This window comes from Agelaius phoeniceus, chromosome 16 (assembly GCF_051311805.1).
Source record: "Agelaius phoeniceus isolate bAgePho1 chromosome 16, bAgePho1.hap1, whole genome shotgun sequence".
NCBI classification, from domain to species: domain Eukaryota; kingdom Metazoa; phylum Chordata; class Aves; order Passeriformes; family Icteridae; genus Agelaius; species Agelaius phoeniceus.
This window is the reverse complement of record NC_135280.1, coordinates 6,936,328-6,951,265: the sequence shown is the minus strand read 5'-3', so window position 1 is coordinate 6,951,265 and position 14,938 is coordinate 6,936,328. Positions and strand designations below refer to the sequence as shown.

Below are 14,938 nucleotides of genomic sequence, written 5' to 3'. Positions count from 1 at the left end.
ATTGAGTTTTGCTCTCATTTCTAGATGGAGAATATTTGGCCTCAGCAGTCCATGGTAATTCATCCAAAGCCAGAGCTAGCATTTAAAGTAAAAACAAAAGAAAGCAAAAAAACCAACAAAACCCAAACCACCAAACCCACAAAAACCCAACTAAACAAAAACCCCTTGATTATTAAAAGCAATGCTTTAATCTCTTTAAGACAGCAGTTAATGGAAAGTAAGGAATAGAACACTAAATATCTGTCACTATTCTTGGAAAAGAGCTGAACTTCCTTAGCAGTGCTCATTCAAACTGAAAGAAATGTATTAATGCTTATTTCAAGGCAAGGATCAGCTTGTTTACTAAGACTTCTTTTGTTTAGGAATTTGAAGATAACTTTGATGATGAAATAGATTTTACACCTCCAGCAGAAGATACTCCATCTGTTCAGTCTCCAGCAGAAGTGTTTACTCTTTCAGTTCCCAATATTGCTTTACCAACTCCCTCCCAGTTTCCATCTCGTACAGGTAAATTTCTGGTTTTCAGTGCAAAAACAAAAGTAGACATTTTCAGTGTCTAAAATGGAGTGTGGCTGTTGGACTTTACTGTAATAAATAACTTGTTACAAATTTCCATAAACTGAGCCAATGTATTTTGTAGGGTAAAGGATAAAAGGGGAAATGTTGCTACTAAGATGTTAACCTATGGCAGGGTAAGAGAGCTTAAGAGAACAGAGCTGCCTTAAAAGCCCCTCTCTAGATTGCTGTCATTATATCTCTATATACCTCAAGGGTTTGAAGTACCCTGGCACATCAGTGACTTCTCTTTAGTGGTTTTCTTCATGGCTAAATTGTCATTGGATTTTAACCACCACCCTTAAATAGAAATAAGAGTGAATCTTTACTTGACAGCAGTGCTGCTGCTCAGCTGCATCACTTCCTTGATGTCACTGTAGGCTGTTTGTGCAGTAAATGTGATCTTGGTAAGACAGAGCATTAGGTTTCATCTCCCTCTGTGGAAGAGGTTTTGGAATGTATTCTTTAAAATACAATTTTTGTAAAAGGAAACTTAAGCATCTTATCATATTATAAGCAGAGTTTAGTCTAAAGTACATACTCTCATATTGTGCTATTTCACATAATTTTACATAGTACTTGGGTTGCTTGAGCATTAGACGTTCAGGGAAGCTTCTAGTAAAATTCCTGTACAAATTTCAAGAAACTCTCAGTGTGCCTTTAATACAAATGACAGAGTTGTACAAATGACTCAGTATTTAAAGAGCTGGGAAAATTTGAGTGAAAAATTTTGTCAGCTCTTCTGTGTAGCCATAATTGTTACAATGAAGCTGTCACAATAAGTGTTTTGCCAGAAGGAAGGCAATGTGCCTGAGTACTTGGACAAAATGTGGTTGCACTGCTGTGGCCTTCACCATGCTTAGGAGCAAATTTACAGTGATTTATACAGCTCTGGCTCTTTCAGTACAACAATACTGCTCTAAATGGAGTTTATGGAAATAAATTGTGGGCTAGAGTTCTCAGACAAGAGAAGGTTTTGTTTAAATCCATTAGTGCTCCTCACCAATTGGGCAGCAGAGAGGTCAACACTGCTGAATCTTTTCTGGTGAATGAGGTCTGCCACTGTTACTGCCCATCCTTGCCAAGATCTGGTTTTCTTTTCTGTCCTCCTCTCTGGGCTCTTATATGAAGTATTTTTAGTTGAAAAATGTCCTCCTTCCAGATGGTAGCTACAAATAGGGCAGTTGGGCTGAAGAATAAAGCAGGCAAACCTTTTCTCTTGAGATGGTACCTCTATATAACTACACTTGTTAAGATGTACAAACAATGAGTTTTGTCTTGGTTTTCTATTTTATTTACATGGGAGACTTTTGTAAGTAGGTTATTTTCTCTACCCAGATAGAGGCAATAATACACTTTTATATTGGAAACAGAACTTGGCCCTTTTACTTTCTTGCTGAGTATGTTAAAACCCTAAATTCATGTTAAAAACATGTGAGGTCACATTTTGTCAGGACAATCACTGTGGTTTTTTGGGGGATGTGTTCTGGTGGAGTTTAGAAGCTGGACCTGAGAAAAGCTTCACTTGAGTGCTGTTGTCACAACATCACCTTCCTATTTTATGTCCATCTGGGCAGGGTTTGGTGCTTGTGCTGGATGTGTGCACCCAGCTGGGTGGAAATGCAGTAGAAGCTTGCCCTGTTGCTCAGCAGTTGCTAACTTTGGCCATGTGAGTGCTTTGATAGGTGTTACCTTTGTTTCCTTGTGTGACAGATGGAACAAAGTCTCAAGTTGCACGTCAGAGTCTAAACTACATCCAGGAAATTGGAAATGGCTGGTTTGGAAAGGTGAGGAGTTATCTCTTCATATTGCACAGCTTGGGGCTTATTCTCAGGTGACTAGGCCTCTGTATTTACTTTAAAATGCTACTCAAGAAAGGAAAAATAAGCATACAAAATTTTAGTTGAAATTAGATATTTCCTTGCATGCTTTTTTTTAGCTGTAATCACAGCACTAATCTGTGCTTTTTAAATTTACCTGTAGATTCTTACTAGAGACTAGTTAGACATTTCACTTCCATGGATTTGATTTAATACACTCCTGTTTTTATCAATTCTTTTTAGGGAAAAATTAAGTAAATCAGTGGTCTTCACTAGAGAATGTTTTCTGAAAGCTGACTTGTAGATCAGTTGTCAAGATTAAAGTATGTGTATTTAATTATCAAAGCTCTGTGTTTGTAAAAAAGCCAGGAAATCTTTTCTGCAACATGTTTTTAGCTCTTGTTTTTCTTTGCAGGAAGACTACAAATGTTTTTTCCCCTCTGATTTAAGACAAAATCTCTCTTTCAGGTTCTCCTTGGAGAGATCTACACAGGCACTAGTGTAGCAAGGGTAATAGTGAAGGAGTTAAAGGCAAGTGCAGGTCCCAAGGAGCAAGAACAATTTTTAAGAAATGGAGAACCATATTAGTAAGTAATGTTTCACAGCTTCATTCTGCTGCAGATAAATTATGAATATTACTTTTGTTCAGTGTTGCTGTCTCTACTTGCCCTCACATATAACTGTAATGTTTTTCTTTAAAATGTGAAATACACTCAACCCAAAGTGAGCAAAAGTTGTGTTGACATAAGTGAGTGTGCTTTACCTTGCCTGGGTGTGCTGTAAAAGCTTGGTCAGTGAAGAGCTTTCTGTTCTTGGTGCTTTCTAACATCCTGGCTCTATTTGCATTTAGGCTTAGGTTGTTGGCATTTGTCAGAAGGATTGCATGCCTTCTGCTGCATTGGCACAATTGGTTTTGGAGCAATTTTGGAAAAGTAACTGATCTGGCTGGGAACTAAGCTGGCTAAAAGAAGCTTTACTTGTAGCCAGCTCTGTACCTTGGTGTAGTTCATGAGTTGCATGCTTTTATTTTTGGTATGAGGGGTTGTGGGAGGATGAGTGTGACTCTCATGTGGCAATCCTGGCTTTTGTGGGATTGAGATCCTGTGAGTTTTGGCTGCTGTCAGTGACACACTTGAGCAATACCAAGGTACAAATGGAATCTGTGCCTTTGGTGCTTGCACCTTCTGTTCCTGCCACCCCCCTCCAATGTAATGTGTTGAAACTCTGGTAGGGATTGCAGTGTGTTGCATTTTTCTGTGATCTTCCTGGCTTTAACTGTGTTTTTTCCCTCCAGCATTCTTCAGCATCCAAATGTTCTCCAGTGTATTGGGCAATGTGTGGAAGCCATTCCTTATCTCCTAGTTTTTGAGTTCTGTGACTTGGTAAGTGCACTTACATGAGATGCTGCAGTTGTTTTTCCACTGGTGTAAATTGTGTGGGGTATATTTACTGCCCTTTGCTCATGAAATTATTCTTTTGTTTTGTTTTTTGATTAACCAGAATTTGAGAAGGCTTTTGTTTATTTTTTAGAGGAACTGTGATTACAATTTTTTGTTTGTACTATTTTCAGTTCATCATGTATGTTCTAAGTGCCTGTGGAGTGTTCTGAAGAGGCAAATAGCTGTTCTTTGATAATGGAGTTACCAGTGTCTCTGTCTGCCTTCAGCAAGGAGCTTGGAGGCCAGAGGGGTCATAGCAGGGAGCTTTTTAATCACAGTCCAGTGTCACATGCACATCCAAAATATTTGCTGTCTGCAGTCTTAATGTGCTTTTATTACCATTTATGTGAAAATGTTGTTTTAGGAAAATGAAAGAATTTCTTCCTTTCTGCCTTCTCCCCCATCTCCAGAATGCCCAAATTTTACCCAAACTGTGTTGCTTTGTGCTAAAATGCAATGGTGGGCTCACTTCTGACATCAGTCATGGATTCTAATAGCTGGAATTTTCAGTTTCAGTCTTCATTCTCTTCCTGATCCTTTCTCTTATGGTACTCTTCTTTTCCCTGCATTCTTATCCTTGTATTTCCTTTCTCATGCCCTTTACCCCCCAAGCAGCTGCCTTGTGCCTCCTGGGCACCAAAAGAAAAGCCAGGATCACACTGAGGGGTGATCCCACTGCTGGCAGTGCCACTTGGTCCCTGCAGTGGGAGGGACAGCTCAAAGCCCTGCTCAGCCACTGCAGTCCTTGGAATGTTCCTGAATGTTGGGAGGAGCCTTTGAACTGTGCCCAGAGTGCAGAGCCAGGAGAGATGAAAATTTGGATCCATGGGCTGGAAAGACTTGAATTGTTTTGTTGTGGCATTACACATTACTAAAACCAAACAAACCCCAGAGTCCAAGTGGCTGCCCAAACATTGGCTCAGTGGCTGCTTTTAAGGTTTGTTGTGTAGATGTCACCCAAAGCAGAGTTCCTTGGGAAATGTCAGGACAGAAATGATGTCAGAAGTGCACAGATGTTACTAAGGAATGAGCCTTTCAGAAAGGAGACAGTTTGCATTTATAAATTTCAGCAAGATCTTTTTTACCAGTTTCACTACTGCAGAATTTCCCTTTAAACTCAGGTGCAAAAATCTGCTTCTAGTTGTCTCAGGCAATTTAAATTACTTAGCATGAGCTTGAGTTTTTGAAATATCAATTAATCTGTTAGCTTAAATAACTATATTATTCTATGCTGTTCTTTTGCTCAAATGTATTAACTGTGGTAAATTAATGAGGCAGAAGTGCTGATAAAATCCTTCTTTTTCAAATGGAAGAAATGCATGAACTTTTAAAGTGACTGATCAAAGTGAAATATTCTGGGTTTGCTAACAATTAAAAACTCTGTGCCTAAGGTTAACAGATAAGATTTTTCATAGTTTTTCAATGTAGAAATAGAATACTACCTACTGTTTTTTAAACCTGCTATTCAAATTGGAATTTCTTTAAAAGGATCCTGGAAAGTGAATTGCATTTCATAGAATCTATCAAATATACATCCAAATCAGATTTAATTGCTGCCATGTTTTCAAATAGTTATGTCATTTAATCCAACTTTAAATTTGAAGATGGAGTAGCTTTTAAAGATTGCCCTACTTTAGGTGTACAGGAAAAAATAATATCCTTGTTTGATTCTTCATTTTTATGCCAGAAGTTGTCATGATCCTGCAGAGTAATCTGGAAAGGATTTTATTTAAGGGGATAAAATAGATTTTCACTTTAACTGGGGGCAGTAAGCTTGACAGTTAAAGTGGTAGTTTTACAAATTTGAGTGTAGTTAGGTAATTTCTGTGGAATGGAAAATAAATGTCTGTGTTCATTATTCTATTCCAAGTGAACTAAAACTTGGTTTTAGAAAATTATATATTACAGTCAGTTAAACATAACTTTCATATAAAAGTCTGGCTCACTTAAAGAATTCTTCCTTGGAAGAGCTGAGTATCTCCTAGACACGATGGAGTTTGTTTGTTTCTGTGTGCACACAGATCCTCAGGGGCTGGGCAGACAGGACAATGCTCCCTTTGCAGTCTGCTGCAGAGCCTGGGCCAGTGAGCAGCTCAGTATCCCTGTCACAGGGATAACACAGGTGGCAGTGTTGGACTAAGTGCAGAGAAGAGACAGGAAGGAAGGAATGTAAGGGAAGCATGCTGGAATAGAAGACGTGGCTAAATAGGTTTTTTTAGTAAAAAGGTTTTTAGGGGAGTGTCAGGAAGCTTTTTATCACTGCAGTTGGAATGGCAATTATTTTGGTTTTTTAGACTTCTAGTAATTGATCTCAAGGCTCTGTTTCGTTTTTTTTCCCCTGAAATTGAGTGAATTGGGGTGCATGGAGATGCTTCCAAAACACACAGGAGTGATTCTTCAGCAGAAACAGCATAAGGGCAGGTGGAACTGAAGTGGTGGACTAAGGGTTCCAGTGGCTGTGGAGTTCAAATGGGAAGGATGAGAAACGTGGTCCTGTTCAGCTGCCAGTGGTTTAATGCTGAGCTAAAGCTCTTTCCCTTATGTCTATGTATCTCCAACAAAGCAAACTTGTTTTAATTCCTTGTGTGTTTAAGAATTCAGGAAGATGAGCTGTGTTGGATAGGAAGTTCCAATATCTTCGGTGATAATTTCTTGTGAGGCTCACGTGGCAGTGCTGCCTTGTTTAGCAAATTTGGCATACTAAGTAACAAAAATGTGGCTATTCTGCTGACCAGCTCAGTCTGGAGGGTACAGAGGTGGTTTTATTCACACTCCTTAAAACTCCTAGCTTATCACAGCATGTCCTCCTTTTGCTCCTTCTCTTGCTTGGATTTGTAGCCTTTTTAGGGCCAGTTGACCTTGTCCTGGCTGCCCAGGCAGCCCTGTTGGATTATCAGTTCCCAGGCTCCTTGGCATTGGAAGGTTTTGATCAGAGGCACTGGAAACTGTAGTGCAGAGACACCACAGCTGTCAGGGTGGCAATGCTGAATGTCAGGCAGGCTGGCTGCCTTGTTTTCTTGGCCACAGAAACTCCTGATCCATTTCTGTTACACAAGATTGCTGGTTGCATGTGCAAGAACTGTTTTGGCTAACATTTAGTCTATTTTATAATGTAACCCAAGTTGCTCTGTGTCCCTTGCTTTGCAGAACTGGGAAAGAAACAAGAGAAGTCAGTTGCACATAAGTGATCTAAGCTGTTAAATTCTATGCTTTGCTTGTGTTAAAATGATTTAGAAAATAGAAAATATAAAAATAAATGCTCAGAAAGGTCTAACAGCCCTTTTCCCCATATTAGTTGTGTTGTATGGTGGTGCAGTCTGCTATGAATAGTTAACTGTTCACTGTTAAACATTGCAGAATGATGCCAGGTTAAAAATAGTGGCTGCTGTCTTATTAACTTTAATATATTACTCAGCCCTGTGTGTGGCCAGCATTTTGTCAGCACAGAAATCCTCTAATGGATTGACATAATTTATGAGTAAAAGGAAAGTTATTCAAATGTGGAAGTTGCATGTATATTGTGAGGCTGATTTTGCTATCAAATTCTTACAGAAATTCTTCAAGTCCTGCAGTTCCCTGGGCAGATGAGATCAGCAGGATGCAGTATTTGCCTGGAATGCTCTGTAGCTTACTTTAGGGATGGTGCTGTTAGGGGAAGGTGTCTGCTTGCAGTGATTGGTTCTTTTTTTAATTACTGCCACTTGAAAGCATGTTCTAATCAAAAAAGAATCTTTGTAATGAAAACGTCACAATCAAAGAGTTCAGTGAATTTATTTCATGATCATGGCCAATATGGGTATGAGCCAAAGAGCAGATTTATCAGTGGTGTGTGGTGCAACAATAAAGGGGGGATGTGTCAGTTTATGACAATTTGGTAGAATGTGTTCAGTAGATGTAATTTGGAAACTGTTTCACATTTTTGAAACCTCATCAGTTTTAAAACCATCAGTGCCCTCTGGTTAGAAAGTCATGTCAGCCATTTGGGTGTCCACATGAACTCAGCATGGAATTTGCACAAACAAAAAGCTGCCAAAGAGCACTGACTGTAAGTGTGCCCCAGCTTCTGGCTGTTACAGAGAAAAAGTGTATTAAAACTTACAAAAATGGCTGAACAGAGAAGGATGGGAAGAAAGGCAAAATTTAGTTCTTCATGGAATCCCAGGAGAGGAGGGAAAAGGCAGAGTGGCAGAGGAGGTTGGAGAGAAAGTAGAGCCTTCCTCAAGCATGATTATTGAGCTTTTTATATTTAGATGTCTCTGCAGTGAATTTTGCAGAACTGCATTTATTCAGATATATATATCCTTTGATATTTACTGTGTTAAAAAGTCTGTCAATAAAGGGCCATTTTGTGGCTCTCAAAATAGTGCAGGGATAATGTTGCTGTTTTGCTACTGTCTGCTTTTAGGCAGGGAAGCATCATAGGATAATTCAGGCTAGCAAGGAGCTCAGGAGGTCTCCAGCCTCCTCCTCAAAGCAATATCATCCTGAGGTCAGTCTGGATTTCTCAGACTTTGTCCAGCTGAATCCTGGAAACATCCAGGGATGGAAACTGCATGTTCTTTCTGGGCAGCCTGCACCTCTGTCCTTATGTGCAAAACTCTTTTCCTTACCCTCAGTCTGAGCTGCCACGTTTCAGCTCATGCCTGTTCTGTCTCATCCTCCATCCATGGAGGAGCCTGGCTTAGTCTGTAATAACTTCTGCTGGGCAGTCATTGTGCTGAAGTCTTTGTCCATGAGTGAGCCTGGTTCCCTCAGCCTCTCCTCATGGGGCAGTGCTCTGACCCTGACTCGTGGTGGCTCTTTGCTGAACTTGCTGCACTTTGTCCTGCTCTGGAGCAGCCAGGTCTGAGCACAGGCTCTGTGGGATCTGCCCAGAACGTGCTGAGAGCTCCCCTGGGCCTGGCCCTGGCTGTGCAGCCCAGGAGCTGCTCCCAGGCTGCTGCCAGGGCACTCAGGGCTCTTTGGAGCTCCCAGCTCCCTTCCTGCAGAGCTGCTGCCCAGCTGCCACTGCTCACTGTGTGCTGTTCAGGGGATTTTTCCTTCCCAGCTGGGAGAATTTGCATTTGTCTTTCTGGACTTTCATAAGGTCTCTGTTGAAACATTCTTCAGCTTCTCCAGGACCTTCTGAAGGGCAGTTCAGCCCCTGAGTGTGACCATGGGTTCACCCCAGTTTGGTACAAGCAATGTTCTTTTAGAGCAGTACCAAAAGTTCCTATTTTATATTTTTAACCTTGATTGTAGGCTTAATTAGACCAGAATGGGAACATAGAACCAATATGTTTCAAGGTGCTGGATTTAATAAAAGTTGGTTTTCCTACAAAAATATGTGCCTACATGAATAATTTACTAAATAAGGGATGTCACACAGCACTGCTGTTGCTAATGTATTTAAAAATTAAAAAGTAATTCCTGGGTGTGTTTCAGGCATCCTAGGAACTTAATCCACCTGGGACAAGCCCTAAGCAAGCAGTTGCTGTTTTAATGAATGACAATTTTGGAGTCTGACTTTCTTCAGGCTCTTGCTGCCACCTACAGTCAGCTCAGCTGGGAGTGTAGGGCTTGGATTCCTTGGGCTCTGCCATTTGGAACCCGTGTGTGTTATAAACACTGTTCTTTCCTAATTGTTTGGAACTCTGCTCTGGCAAGAGCTTCCTGGCCCAGGATTTGGGAAGACAATGGACATGGACAAAGCTCAGGATGTTATGCTGGTGAAACAAGCTGTGATATACATTGTGCAGTCTCAATACAGAAATGTCTTTAAAATATTTTGCTAACCTTTCAGAAAGTCTATATTTTAAATAACAAAAATACAGGACTGGTGGATTGAAAATCAAACTGTGAAAAAAAGAACAACAGTGGCATGAGAAATTTGTTTTTTTCCCTTGCTTGGATTCTCTTAGTTTCATAAGTCTCTCATTTCCTGAATGTTTGGACAGTATTCAATTATTTTCCTCTATTTCAAAGCTTCTTTTTTTAGTAATTTATGGAGTGCTTCTGTGGGCTCATTAATTACATATCTATTGCTCAGCATTGCCTGGGTTCAGTAAAACTGCTGCCATCATCAGAATTCCCTGACTGGAATGGGCTGTATTACCATGCTTTTTATACAGAAAGCTGGTGAGCTGGCAGTGTCTGAAACTCTCTTCTCTAGTCTCTCCCTTCCAGCCCCTTACAAATTTCCAGACAGACAGCTTTGCTGATTTGGAGCACTTGAAAACTCAGCTCATTTAAAAGCAGAGGCTCATCAAATTGCTTTTTTAATGGAAGTTATTAATGCATAACAGGTTTTATGTGGCAGTCTGATTTAGGATGTTAATTACTAAATGATTAGATTAAAAACCCTTAAGGACAATACCAAATGCCTTAGATCACTTTTGTAAGATCCTTAATGGAGACTGGAAACTTGAGGAGCTTTATTTTTTTGAGCATAAATGTGGTAAATAAGTAATGTGGTCAGGTGGCTTTTTATTTGTTTACAGAAATCATACCACGTATCAAACAAGTTCATACTCATTTTTACTCCTAATGTGCATGGTCAATTTCTTTACATACCTTTATTTTTTTCAGATTCCCTTCTTACATCATCTGACTGCAGAACACTGGCATTAAAATCCATTACCTTCTCCATAGCATACTTTTTGCCTCAGTCAAATTTGTCAACATCACAATTTTTTTTTTCAACCAACAAATAAGGCTAATAAATATCTTCAACTTCTTTTCCAGGGTGACCTGAAAACTTACATCTGCAATGAGCAGGAGCACATTAGGGGCGAGTCTCAGATAATGCTGCTGCAGAGAATGGCGTGTGAGATCGCTGCCGGCCTCGCTGTAATGCACAAACACAACTTCGTGCACAGGTGGGCTCCAGAGAGAGGCCACTGAGCCCAGATGCACTCTGAAACTCAGCTGGGTGTTTTCATTCAATCCAGGGCTATTAAAGACTGTGTTTGCACCAACAAGTGATGCTAATGAAGGTGCTAACTGAGCTGCAGTGCTGGGTGCTCAGCTCCCCCTGCCTGAAAGATGATCAGCTGCTCTTTGGGTTTGCAGCCCATCAAACACAACCTGGTGCCAAGCCAGTCCACATGGAGTTGTTTGATTAATTCTTGGCCAAGTCAAATTAATTTCATTTATTGTGGAAGGAGGGATGTTAAAATTCAGTTACAGTGAATCTTATGGGCTGTGAATTTTTATTAGATTGTAGAAATTTAGAACTTCTTTGGCAATGTTACCTGTGTTAATAAAAATGGGGAAAAAACCCCTTTTTATGGCAGTAAGGAGGAAGCTGAGTTTTGAAGGAAAATCTGACTGAAAGGGGTCTTCTCTCACTGATGTTGTTCATGTAACATTTAAAGCTTCACTAAAGGAGGTAGTCACATTTCACACATTTCAAAGTAATCATGCTAGGAGAAAAATCTTGTTCCCATCAGGGGAAATGCTAGAATGCAGAGTGACTCTGTGGCTCTAATTATTTTTAATTAATATAATTATTTTAAATTAATATAATGAATACCGAAAGAATGGCAGTAGTTGCAAAAGGCTGGGAAAATTCATTCATGAAACAAGTTGCCCAAAAAAATACAATTTTTTTTTTTTTTACTTTAAATGTAAAGGCATTAAGGAACTGGAAGTTATTAACCTCTGAGATGACTAAAATATCAAAGAGTACTTGTTCTCCAGATGTGGTTTCATGGTGAAACCGTGGGTGCCACAAGACAGTTACTTTGTCAGGCTGTTCTCTGCTGTGAAGCAGCAATTGCATCAACCTTTCAGCAAGTCAGGAGCTTGTGTTGGAGCCTATTAATGAGCATCTTGTGTTCAGGGAGAAATGAACTCTCAAACCTCAGTCTTAAAAGGTGCAAGTTTAAAACAACAGCAAAACCCTGAAAAAACCCCAAAGCCTGTACTCAGCTGGTGGCTGATGAACAGAACTCTTCTTTTAACCTATTTAACAATTTCAAATGACTTGAATGTAATAGCAGTTGTACCTGTCTAACGGAGGGATCAGTTTCTTGTCTTGCAGCAGCATGGCTCTGTAGGTATTCAATTTAACAGTACATTTTTAGTGAAATACAGATAAACTTGGTAAATAATTAATCTGTGGATCTGCAAGATTCTCATTGTAATGTTTACTTCTAGCAACACTATCCTGATGCTGTCAGAGTAAGTGGTAAAGCTCCAGCATCAGCGATTTTGTTGTTAGTGGTAAATTCAAGCAGCCAACAGTTTTTCTCTTCCAGGATATTTATTTAAATAATATAAAACAATTTGGCAAGCTCTGGGACATACTTGAAGGTTATAGATGTGTTTCTCACCTGTGTAGTTCAATGACTCTGGAAAGGAAAACATCATCATCTGTCTTTGTAGCAGACAAACTGTGGCTTTCAGACCATTTGTACCTCAGAGACTTTTTTTAAGCCAACAGAAGCAAAGGTAGAGTTCCTCCAGGGCACTTAATTGCCTAGTCCCCTCTGTGAAACTGAAAAGTGAAATATTTGAGCAATTAGTCTGCTGAGCTCTTTGCTGTCACAGCCACAGTTTCAGCTTCATTAAACTTGCATAAATTTCTGTTTGCGTGATGGGTTTCCTAAAACTGTCTCTTTGTATTATTACAGCAGCAGTGCTGCTTTATGAGTTTTTGTGGTCTGGTTTATGGTAGAAGCTGGAAGCAAATTCTGTGTCTATTCAAGAGCTTTGTGATTTGTTTATTGGAGGACTTCTATGAAATATATTATTTTTTCTGTTGGTCTTTTTCAAAGACTGTCTGTAGTTCTGGTCATGTGTAATGTATGGGTTTGTTACTTAAGGAACTTAACTGCAGATGTAAGATATTACTGGTTGCTCAGTATGATATTATAATACTTATTTAATCTGAATTGCTGATAGATTTTGCTTCTGACAGTTAAAATGCAAGCCAGGCAGTGCTAGGTGTGCAGAGGGGTGACATCACTGGAGCATGTGAGCAGCCCACGTAATCTCCAGGAGAGGATTGTGAGCAGAATGAAATAACTGCATGGAAATGCTGTGTGTAGTTTGAATGCTTAAGAGTCTGCTCTAGGGAAGTGACTGCAGCTTGAACTTTTTTATACAGGACAGCATAATGGTGCAGGGTTTTTGTATGAAAGCTTTAAATGTGATTGCCTTGTCACTGTGTTCAGTTTTCTTTGGGTTCCAGAATGCAGAGTGGCTCTGTGGCTCTAAACTGATTCTCCTTTGAAGCAGTAGGAGTGCCCAAGGGAAATCTCAGCCTTCTGGCCATAAAAGAAATCTTGTCCAATACATCCTCTCTAAGGAGAAACCCTATCAGTGTTTGTTTTTCCTGGAAGTGATGAGTGTTTGTATAGAACTGTAGTGGCCACAGTATTCCAGTGAGATTTGGAATCAATTGTTGGCATGTGTAACTTCTAAAACTTAATAAAAATGTCTTCATGTTTGGTTTAGGTCACAGTTGCACTTTAGAAATTACTTTCCCCAGGTCCTGTGCTTGGGTTTGCAGTGCATGTGAGTTGGTTTTTCAGAGTGCAGGGGCTGGTTTGATTTGCTCAGAAGAGGATCAGGAAGGGAGCTGCAGGAGCTCCAGGAGCACACCTTGCTTGCAGCCAGCTTGCCTCAGCCTTCAGCAGGTTTAGGTCTATGGGATCAGGCTGTGGCTCAGGCACAGAGGATTGCTGAGTCCTTAGCACCATTTTGTGTTACTGATCTGCTCCTGGTACTTGCAACTGTAACCTGTAACTCCGCACAAGTCCTTGACTTTCAGATTCTAAGTTTCTAAAAAATAGTTTTCATTTGATACTTGAAACTGTGACCTGACTGTTCTAAGAACTGAAACTTCTATTAACCATTTGAACTTGCCTTGAAGACCTCCTGGTTTGTCTCACTGTTTGTTTGTTTGCATTTGCAGTGACTTGGCCTTACGGAATTGCTTCCTTACATCCGATTTAAATGTCAAAGTAGGAGATTATGGTATAGGATTCAGTAGGTATAAGGTGAGTTAATCTTGTCATGGACCACTTTTTTTAAAGGATTCAGGGGCCAAGGTTACAGCAAGCATGCTTGAAAGTTGTGAACTGATATTAGATTGTCCTTTATTTGAATTATGAACTTTCAATAGGTACCTTTCTAGAGATGAGTAGAGTTATTACTTTTGGAATATTCTGCTAAATCTACCTTTTTTTGGTCCTATTTACAGTGGTCCTACAATATGAACAAACTAATTTTAATGTGTTTTAAGGACACATTTGAAAGCAAAGTTCAAATTTCTTAATGAAAATATTCAAAATAATAAAGTGGAAAATTAAGGACATTATTTAAAACATTTTGTAAGTACCAAACCTTAAACAAGAAATTGGCATTCAATTTTCTGCTATGCAGTGACCAGTGAATGACTTTCCTCCATAGCATTATTCTCTGCTACACAGGGAAAACAGAATTTTTTTTTTTTAATTATAATTTTTTACATAGGCATCACAAAAAAACATATTAAGGAAAGTACTGTCACTGTCTAGAAGTTGATCCAATGTATGTTCAGCCTTTTTATGGGTTTTTTTTTTCTTCATTTTCATCAATAATTTAGGAAGATTATATTGAGACAGATGAGAAGAAACTTGTTCCTCTACGATGGACTGCACCTGAGTTAGTAACAAGTTTTCAAGACAGACTGCTATCAGCAGAGCAAAATAAATACAGTAACATATGGTATGTAGAAGGCTTTAAGAAATTTCTATGAGAGATCTGTGAACATATTTTCAAATGTTACATGAAGGAGTAAATAATATTTAAATTAGCCTGATGCATCAGATGTACAGTAGGTTAATCACTGTAAACCTGAAACTATATCCTGCTTTGGAAAGGTGCTTAGAAATCTGTTGAGACAAAGTCAGAGCAAGCAAAAATATTTAGCAGAAAAATAGGTGTTTATATTAATAAATATAAACATTTAATAGTAATAAACATTATTTTATAATTATATTAATTAATAAACATTTTATATTAATAAAAATACCTTCAGATCTTTATAAATAAATGGTAAATGATTTTTCCAAAAATAAGTAGCTCTGACTGACATAAAAAGATGATCCCACTGGAGCCTGATGAAGTTAAAATGGTAGAACAGTGGCATTTTAA

The 14,938-nt window shown here is 39.2% G+C and overlaps 1 protein-coding gene across 1 annotated transcript in view; it reads left to right on the top strand.

Moving 5' to 3' along the window:
* LMTK2 (lemur tyrosine kinase 2) overlaps positions 1 to 14,938 on the top strand; it is a 41,900-nt gene that overhangs the window by 15,113 nt on the left and 11,849 nt on the right. The window contains exons 3-9 of the mRNA XM_054643458.2: positions 363 to 507; positions 2,269 to 2,342; positions 2,844 to 2,962; positions 3,670 to 3,757; positions 10,538 to 10,671; positions 13,716 to 13,800; positions 14,388 to 14,509. Coding sequence (XP_054499433.2) covers positions 363 to 507; positions 2,269 to 2,342; positions 2,844 to 2,962; positions 3,670 to 3,757; positions 10,538 to 10,671; positions 13,716 to 13,800; positions 14,388 to 14,509 — 767 coding nt within the window. The remainder of the gene's footprint in view (positions 1 to 362; positions 508 to 2,268; positions 2,343 to 2,843; positions 2,963 to 3,669; positions 3,758 to 10,537; positions 10,672 to 13,715; positions 13,801 to 14,387; positions 14,510 to 14,938) is intronic.